This window comes from Dendrobates tinctorius, unplaced genomic scaffold, assembly GCF_039654945.1.
Source record: "Dendrobates tinctorius isolate UK_male_01 unplaced genomic scaffold, ASM3965494v1 ptg000030l, whole genome shotgun sequence".
NCBI classification, from domain to species: domain Eukaryota; kingdom Metazoa; phylum Chordata; class Amphibia; order Anura; family Dendrobatidae; genus Dendrobates; species Dendrobates tinctorius.
Window position 1 is genome coordinate 4305533 of NW_027361698.1, and position 9928 is coordinate 4315460.

General features: G+C 44.5%; 1 protein-coding gene across 4 annotated transcripts in view; it reads right to left on the minus strand.

The window, feature by feature from the left end:
• The window catches only part of CXXC4 (CXXC finger protein 4), a 192696-nt gene extending 183846 nt beyond the window's left edge, over positions 1 to 8850 (minus strand). The window contains exons 1-2 of one of the 4 annotated variants that reach the window (XM_073571808.1): positions 8277 to 8847; positions 5413 to 6475 (exon numbers count right to left, since the gene is read on the minus strand). In XM_073571808.1, coding sequence (XP_073427909.1) covers positions 5413 to 6240 — 828 coding nt within the window. In that variant the 5' untranslated portion in view covers positions 6241 to 6475; positions 8277 to 8847. Of the gene's footprint in view, positions 1 to 4802; positions 6476 to 7008; positions 7512 to 8276 lie in introns of those variants that run through there. The other 3 variants (XM_073571807.1, XM_073571805.1, XM_073571806.1) reach the window with 3 other exon arrangements.
• Between the last annotated feature and the right edge of the window lie 1078 nt (positions 8851 to 9928).

Genomic DNA, 9928 nt, shown 5'->3' on the forward strand with positions numbered 1-9928 from the left:
CTAAGGGCCGCACACAATAAATCACTCTGTCAGCTGTATATTGATTTTGTGGGGTGGGGAAAAGATGAAACTTCCAGCAGTTCAATGGCTTTATTAATATCAATAAAACAATTACCACTTCACTTAGTTTACAAGACAAAACGCAGAGACTTATATAAAAATCTTTAGGTGCCCTGGGCCCTGCAAAAAGGTGACAGGGGCAGAGATGGTGGAGGCTGAGGGCTTGTGCTGGCCACAATTTGGGCCATGCTGATAACGACTTGACTTATTCTAATTGCAGGAAGTGTGCGATACTAGACGTAAAACAAAGCTCATTACTGAATGAGTCGGGAGGCTGATCATTTATGAATGAAAGGAGTAACCTTCCGTGTCTCATTTACAGCAGAAATAGCACAATGTTTCTAGCAAGTTACATTAATCAAGCCGGTAGTCTGTATATGATAAAGCAGCACTGCCTGCATGGCCTATATTACAAAAGTAAAATCAAAAAAATATTTGTAGGGTTAAAGGGACACTAAGCCTAAAGTCAAAAGCTTAAAACAGTAAGGCTTCTAAGAGCTGCTCATAGCATTCATTTATATAAATGGAAATATAGCTGGTAGTTTTCCCAGCACAGGAGATTCTGAAGGTAAAGAAATAGTCATGGAGGCTGATATATTTCTGGACTTCCGGTCTGTGAAACCACTGAACACTATGGTCAGGTTCACTCAGCTTGAAATGATAGTTTACAGACACCTTTTTTGTTTTCTACAGCAAAAGCACATATACAGTAGATCAACTTGTTCATTAGCCTTAAATCAACAGTTAAGGGGTTGTCCGGGCCTTTAATATTGATGGCCTACCGCTAGGATAGGCCATCAATGTCAAGATGGTGGGAGTTTGATAAATGACACATCAACCAATGTATATACCGTAAGCTTTTAATGTCAAAGGCCAGGAAAACCCCTTGAATGGGCTTTTCTGGTAGGAAGAAGTTATCCCTATTAGAATAAAACAGCAGTCCAAATACTCAACCGCCACTCCATTCATTTCTAATGTGACCGCTGGAATAATCCAAATAAAGCACTTAAGCAGTCTTATAGAGAATACATTTAGTTGTGGTTGAGCGTATATACTGCCGCTTCAATCTAATCTGGATAAAAGTGCTCCATTCCGGCTATTCGTGGAGGTCCCACAGTCAGACTCCCAACGATCTAAAAGTTACCACTATCCTGTGGATAGTTGATAGCATCTTTCAACCAGAATACCCTTTTAACTGTTCATTTTAGGCAGTTGTACTGGATTAAAAAATTAAATTTTTCACCAGATTTCACAAAATAACATACATTACTAAATTGATATTAGGCCTGTTTCACACTTCCGTTTTTGTGTCCGCCAAACGGATCCGTTTCCGTTTTTTTGACGGAAACTGATGCAAACGGATCCGTTTTTAAAAAAACGGATCCGTTTTTTTGACGGATCCGCGGTAACCACTAATGGAAGTCTATGGGACAAAAAAAACGGATCCTGCAAAAAAATGGCGGATCCGTTTTTTTACGGAAACCAACGGATTTTGACGGATTTGAAAAAACGGAAGTGTGAAACAGGCCTTAGACCTGATGAAGATGGAGCACTTACTTAGACTCATGAGCTCTTTCACTGGACTATATGTCAGGACTATACAGACATTCTGACAAGTATATACAAAGCTAAGTACAGTTGTTAAAAGTTTTGAGACTGATATAGATTTTGAATTTAATAAAGTTTGCTGCTTTAGGCTGTGTGCCCACGTTGCATTTTTTAAGCGTTTCCGCAGCGGCAAGGCCGCCATGGAAACACTTAAAAAACGCTAGTTAAAATGCATCCCATGCAATCCTATGGGATTCCGCAGTTGCTCTGCCAATGCTGCAGATTTTTTAGGTGCGGAATTGCATTGTAGAAAAATCCGCAACATGTCCATTAATTTTGCGGAATCGCGGCGATTCCGCCGCCATAGGATTGCATTGAAATGCTCACTTTACACATAGTGGGCATAGTCACATGCGTAAAGTGAGCGTTCCAAGTGCAGATGGTACGCAGGGTCGGGAGAAGAGGAGACTCTCCTCCATGCCCTGGGTACCACATTCCTGTTAAAAATAGAATTAAAATAAAAAATAGGGATATACTTACCCTCTGTCGGCCCCCGGAGACCTCCCGGTCCTCAGCAGTGCTTCCCAGGAGTGCTTTGTGACAAAATGACCTTTGCGACGTCGCGGTCGCGTGACATCACAAAGGTCATTCTCGCAAAGCACGCCTGGGAACGGAACGGACCGGGAGCGCCACTGAGGAGATCGGGGGCCGACAGAAGGCGAGTATATCCATATTTTTTTTTTGTTATTTTTAACATTCTATCTTTTACTATTGATGTTGCATAGGCAGCATCAATAGTAAAAAGTTGGTCACACTTGTCAAGCACTATACTTGACAAGTGTGACCAAACTGTCAATCACTTTTCCAAGCGATGCTTCAAATCGCTTGGAAAAGCGCTTGAATTCAGCAAGCTAAAAACGCTTGCATAGCGCTTGTATTTTGCGGGAAAACGCATGCGAATTCCGCATTTGTTTTACCGACGGCGGGGAGTTGTGGAAATGCTGCGGAAAATTCCGCAGCATTTCTGAAATGTGGGCACATAGCCTGTTTTTTAGTCAGATGTTTCAATCGGTGGATGGGCGAATTTTATACTGAAGTACAATCATTAGCATTTCATAAGTTTTTACACTTTTATTGACAACTACATCAAGTTTATGCAAAGACTCAATATTTACAGTACAATGTTGTCCTTATTTTTAAGACTTCTGCAATTTGCCTTGACAGTTGGATATCAGTTTCTGGGCCAAATACTGACTGATGACAATACACTTGTCTAATCAGTGCTTGGAGTTTATCACAATTTCTGTGGGGGTTTTTTTGTCCACAGGTTCACGTTATTGAGATCTGGGGAGTTTCCTGGCAATGAACCCAAAATTTCAATGTTTTGTTAAACAAGATACTTTTGTTATCACTTTTGCTTGTGGTAGAGCTCACCTTTACTTCTCCGGACAATCATTCTTCCCCATGTGTCTAACTATCTGAAGAGGGCTTCTTGAGAGAAAATAACTTTACTTTAGTCCTCTACCGTCCAATCCCTGTACTGCCTGCAAAATAATTTTCTCTGATGAAGCCTCTTTCAGACTGTTTGGGACATCTGGAAGGATTGGCCGGGGAAGAAAAAGTGAGTGTTGCCATGCGTCCTGTGTCATACCAACAGTAAAGCATCCCGAGACCATTCATGTATGGGGCTGCTTTTCAACCAAGGGAGTGGGCTCACTCACAATTTTGCCTAAGAACAATATCATAAATAATGGAGTCTAAATATCCTCTAAGACCAACTTTTAACGATCCAATTTGGTGATGAACAATGCTTTTCTAGCATGATGGAGCAGCTTGTCACAAGGCAATAGAGCTAACTATGTGGCTCGGTAAGCAAGACATTTACAATTTGGTTCCATGGCCAGAAACCTCCCCAGATTTCAATCTCATAGAAAACCAATCCTCAAAAAGCAAAAGGAAGAAGAAAAACACAGACATTGTGAGAAACTCCAAGAACTGGTTAGACAAGAATAGGTTGCCATCAGGATTTGGCCAAGAAGTTGATTAGCAGCATGCCCGAACGAAGGCCAGAATTCTTGAAAAACAAGGCACAACACTGTCAAACTTAAGGCTTTGCATGAATTTGATATACTTTTTAATAAATGTGTAAAAAGTTATAAAGTGCTTATAATTGTACTTCAGTAACCCTAGAAACATCTGGCCAAAAGATTTTACAAACACTGAAGTAGCAAACTGAAAACCAAAATTTACCACAGTCCCAATTTTTAGCTATAACCAGACTCATCAGGCCAGTGAGATTTATGTAATAACTAAATCAGTTTGTACTGATAAATCTGGTCACAAATCCGCTTTAAAATTAGGGAACGTTATAAAATAGTTAGAACTAGTAAATGCACTTTATTTTTTCTAACACCCAATACTTCAGCGGAGACAACGCTGGTGTGATCTCTGCCAAGTCAGGAAGTGATGACATCCAGTTCTTTGATCACCTGATCACTGAGGCCTGTGACTGGCTACAAGTCTGGCGACTCGAATGAATCAGTTTCACTCAAATGACATGGTAGGCTCTCACGGGCCTCAGTGGTTAGGTGACCAAAGAACTGAACATCATCCCTTCCTGGCCCAAGAGAGGCCAACAATTCAGCCTGATTTGGAGGAATAGGAGTAATCTAATGAATATACCTTCTTTTACTACTCCTTGCCTTTTAAAATAATTTTAACCCCTTCTGACATAGGCGATATTGACCATTGGCAAAACAGGCAGTTAGATAACTTTTGTAAGACTTGATTTCTCAGTTGCATAGAATTAGACACCTTGTGAGGTGTATTCTAAACTTGATGTGCATCCATAGTGGTCATGTAGCTTGGGCCAAGGAATGGAAGATACTCTTGGTCTTATGTCCCATAAAGTAGGGTTCCCCAACTCCAGTCCTCAAGGCCCAACAACAGGTCAAGTTTTCAGGATTTCCTTAGTAATGCCCAGGTGATAATTGCATCACCTGTACAATACAAGGGAAATCCTGAAAACACGACCTGTTGGTGGGCCTTGAGGACTGGAGTTGGGGAACCATGCCATAAAGCCTCTACACAACCTCCATGTATACCTGTGTATCAGCCATCTACATCTCATTATGTACTCCTGCACAAATATAAGAAATGCAAGGGAAAAAACAGGAACTTTGGACCAGACAAAAAAAAGGAAAAAAGCTTTATCTGTAGCAATACAGCAGGCATTATTGCACTTCATTATGAAGACTCACAGCAGTTAAGTGTCCAAAAAAAAAAGCAGTTTGGCAGCAACACATTCACACATACACACACGCACATGAGTGTTTGGAGTGTAAGATAAAGTTTATTGCAGATTTCACTCATCATTAGTTTAGTGGTTAGGACTTTACAGGACCAAAAAAAAAACATTTTACAAACATTTTCTGTATAATTTAATAGGACTGGGTACAGCAGCTCTTCAAACACAATCTTATGACACTGAAAATAAATTCAGATCTTGAGATGATCTAACGCACACAATATGTACTGTACCTCCCCAGCAGTGCAGGGTTAATACTTTCTATGTGTGAGGAAAAAGTTGTAAAAGTGTCAAGCGGTATGGGCACACACACATACACACCAATAACCTCTCTGTGCACATCTGGCTGTGCATAAATGACAACCTCACAACCCGTTGGAGGTATCGGAAAAGGGATAGTGCGTCTTGAAGCCAGACAAGAAGCACTGGAGGGGTGGAGGGATAGGGGGAAGCAGGGAGCTGGGAAGGCAGGGAAAGAAAGAATCATCTCCTCTGACCTCTAGTGAAGTGCCAGGTTTTTTCTTAAGCTCTTCACATTTCCTAAATTTGCAGATCTGGTGTCCTGTTTTGCGGTTCCTGCAACTGCTGCAGACTCCACAGTTGATGAGCCTCTTGCAGGGCACACAGACCCCACACCTTTTCCTCTTCTTCTTGGCAGGGTTCCCGCCGGCTCCCGAAGAATTATTCTGCGGGCAGTCTGCCAGATTGGCAATTTGAAACGCACTGTCTGTGACGGCTGCCGAGGCTGCTGCGGGGGAGTGAAGGGCTGTCATGACGATGACCCCTGGAGGTAATGAGATGCCCCCTAGAGCCGGAATAGCGGAAAAAGTTCCAACGCGTTCAGGGAGATTCATTATCTCTGCTTCAGCGGCGCCGCATTTGAGCTTGTTCATGCATTCCCCTGCCAAAGGTCTGCAGTGTTCAGGGGATAAGGTGGAAAGGAAATTATTATTTGCCATTTGCAACGACTCTGGCGCTCCGCCAGGCTTCCCCAGCCTTTGGGAGTCGTTTCTGTGCATGCTGGTCCTATTAGGGTTGATAGCTGCTGATTTCCTTCCCCAAAGCATTGCATTATCACAGTTCCAAGGAGACATGCCAATCCGGGCACTGGGGAAGATAGGAGTGGTGATCCGGGCAATCTTAGCAGCCTGAGGGAACGCACCATTGGTTTTGTAAAAGGTAGCAAAGGACCTATACCTCTCCATTTCCGAATTGTAATCCATGAGGCTGTTCAAAGCCCCCTCCACCAGGTTATCCTTGGGGAGCACGGCGGCCTCGGGGTTCTGTCCATTCTCCACGCAAACATTAGTGTTCATATTGGACATCTCTGAGGAGGGTAGGTGGAAGGGGGTAGGAGGGGAGAGAGGGGGGAAACCACCGAAACTGCTTAATTCAGTCACCTTTATTTTTGGGTGAGACCCTCAATAAGCAACTGATTTTAGATCGATTTTGGAGGGGTTGTGAAATCGGGAGAAGTGCCTTTTATTTCTTTGTAGGTGATTTTTCAGCAGACAGCAGTTTGTCACGGAGCATCTTCTTGTGCATTATCACCAACGCCAACTGTTCCAAGTAAAACAAAGAGAATCATTCCAAAAAGGTGCACCGGAAAGAAAGAAAAATAAATACACTGTCAAAATCATTTCCATCACATTAATAAATATCATTCCCCCACCCCCTCCTATTCCCCCCAACATAATTGAATTGCATAATAGCATTAATAGCCGGATAGAATACCTGAGACTGGTGAGAGGGGAGAGAGAGGAGGAGGAGGAGGAGAGCAAAATTGGGGGTGTTGACAAATGCCAAGGGAGACAGAAAGTAGAGATCAAAAGACATGTAAATCAGAGATGGAAAGGGTTATGGTACCTCTAACCAGAGGGCATTTAACGATATGAAATGCATGAACAAAGTCTTGTCAAGGCACGGAAATGCTGGAAGGCTGCAAGCAAAATGGGCTTGAAGAGAAAAATGAACAGGAAATTAGCAAATTAAGTGCTGAGAAAGTCGACAATGCATCAGAGTATAAGCACAATGCCAGTGAGAGGCCGCCTGTACACAATCGCCACTAAAAAGGCAGGCAAAATAGGAACTACCAGCTGCCACAGTGTCCTTCTGTGTCTGACGGTCATTAGTTTGAATCCCAGCACAGCTGGCACTGCTAGGGTCTTAATTCAATGTACCAAGGACAGGTCTCCATTGGAGCAGCCATTTAAATGATGGGGAGTGGGGAGGTGGGCCCCTGCAATGTGAAGGAGGGAGAGCGGACGCGAGGCAAGGAGAGGAAGAGATGAGAAAGGGGCCAGATAAAAATAAGTCAGGCAATTTCATATTCTTGTGGTGTTATCTAAGAGCCAGCAGCTGTACGGAGGCTGAGCTCTTTGCAATCACAGAGCCAGAAGCCCTGTGCATCCTAAGCCCTGGTGACAGCACACAGTGACAATAACAGGCACCTGCACACAACAGGACCGGAGGGGCGGCATTGTCTCCCCATGGGGGCCGCCAGCACGACAGCGCCTCCAACTTTTCCAGCATCTGAGATAGACATCTGCATAGTAAACACCAACGCTCACAATCTAATCATTATCCCATCATTTCCAGCGGGAATTAGCAAGTGAAGCCGGACCTCTCGCTGGCCCATGGCAGCCCAAATTCCCTAATAATCTGGAAATCTCACTGGGGTGGTGGGGGATGCTCAGCCATGCAATACCCAAAGTTCAGAACGGTTATCAGTTCCACTAATTAGACCTATAATTAGATTAATGAAGCATTTACTTCCTAGAACGCGGCATTATCCCCCTGCCCCAGCAAGCCGCCAATATGGGAAGAAATAGGAAATGAACGAGCTACGATTCTTCCTTTATTTACACGCCGTATCCTCCGGGAATACCGATAGGGATCTGAAATCCCAGGAAGACCTTGCTCTTTCTGCCAAGAGGAAGCCAAGCTGTCTGTGCCCTCCATCCAGGAAAGCCGAGCCTCAGGGGTGTGCTAGCAGTACAAAGGCTGCCCCAAAAGGCTCCGGGCGAAACGGGAACAGGCGTGCACGGGACACACGGCTCCTGCCACCATGCAACGTGGAAACTTGCAAAGTAGTTCTGCCAGGAGAACAACAAACGTGCCCCCATCACATACAAAGTGCGCCAGGGAAGAAGTGACGAGGGGGAACACAAAGAGTTGGTGCCCTCTTTAATGAGTGTGCCAGGGGATTGCCAATATGCCATGTCTGCTGTGACTCTACAGAGCAAAGGTCCCATTTCCCATCCCTGGGGGGAGGGGCAGAGTAATTAAGAAATGAAGCCATTAGTCCCATTACAGCAGAGGGCACTGAGTGATGATGGCAGCTCCCAGTCCGGGTACTTACCACAGAGGCTGCACACTGCTGCTGTCTGCGCTAATGCCCCCCACACATGGCCCCCTGGGCAGGAGGGACACACTCCAGGCGCCCTGGCAGCTCCAGGACCCGCAGTTCCCCCCTGCTGGTGCTACAGCACAGAGGACATGAGGAGGAGGATGGTGCCGCCGCCGGTGTCGGTGGTCCTGCGCTCCCCTCACGGTGTGTGTCTCTGGCTGGCTCTCCCTGTGCGCTGCTCTCCACTCAGTCGATGTGTGTGAGGAGGGAGGGCGGGAGGAGGCAGCCTGGGAGTCAGTCAGTCTCTCTCGCTTTCTCTGCGTGTGGCTGAGAGGCATGGGGGGGCTGCGAGGGGAGGAGGAGGTGAGGGGAGAGGAAGCAGGAGGGGGATGGGGAGAGGTGGAGAGTTATTGGCGCCGAGGTGAGGAGGATGCAGGGATGTGGACACCTACTGATGATTGGCTGCAAATTACACCGGGAATCAGAGGCGCACACACGGCGCTGCTCTCTCTGTAGTCCCCCCTCCTCCTCCTCCCATGACACCCCCTCCACAGAGCAGCAAAGCCTCCGCTCAGCGCCAGAGCGGCAGCCACGTCTCCTGCTCCCCCCGCAGCCCTCCGCAGGGACACGGCTGCCATTATTATTATTATTGTCTGGGGGTCGGAGTGACACTGCCTCGGCCTGCGGGGAAGGACGGACGCCAGGCAGGGGATAATAAACTTCACGCTTCTCAGCAGCATCCTTATCCTCTGGTGACGAGAAATTTCATGTGACCTCCCTCTCCTTTATCCCCGAGGTGTGAGGCGGCGGCTGGTTCCTGCTGGAAGCTGCCTCTATACTATATATGTGGCCATGTATACGACAGCTGTGCGGTCACATGTAATCTACTGGATATATGTGGCCACGTATATATGCATAGTCCTATATTCTGTGTGTATATATATATGTGCGGTCACATGTAGTCTACTGGATATATGTGGCCACGTATATATGCATAGTCCTATATTCTGTGTGTATATATATCTGTATGGTCACATGTAATATACTGTATATTCTGTGTGTATATATAGATATATATATCTGTGCGGTCACATGTAGTCTACTGGATATATGTGGCCACGTATATATGCATAGTCCTATATTCTGTGTGTATATATATCTGTATGGTCACATGTAATATACTGTATATTCTGTGTGTATATATATAGATATATATATATCTGTGTGGTCACATGTAGTCTACTGGATATATGTGGCCACGTATATATGCATAGTCCTATATTCTGTGTGTATATATAGATATCTGTATGGTCACATGTAATATACTGTATATTCTGTGTGTATATATAGATATATCTGTATGGTCACATGTCATATACTGTATATTCTGTGTGTATATATAGATATATATCTGTATGGTCACATGTCATATACTGTATATTCTGTGTGTATATATAGATATATCTGTATGGTCACATGTAGTCTACTGGATATATGTGGCCACGTATATATGCATAGTCCTATATTCTGTGTATATATATATATCTGTATGGTCACATGTAATATACTGTATATTCTGTGTGTATATATAGATATATCTGTATGGTCACATGTCATATACTGTATATTCTGTGTGTATATATAGATATATCTGTATGGTCACA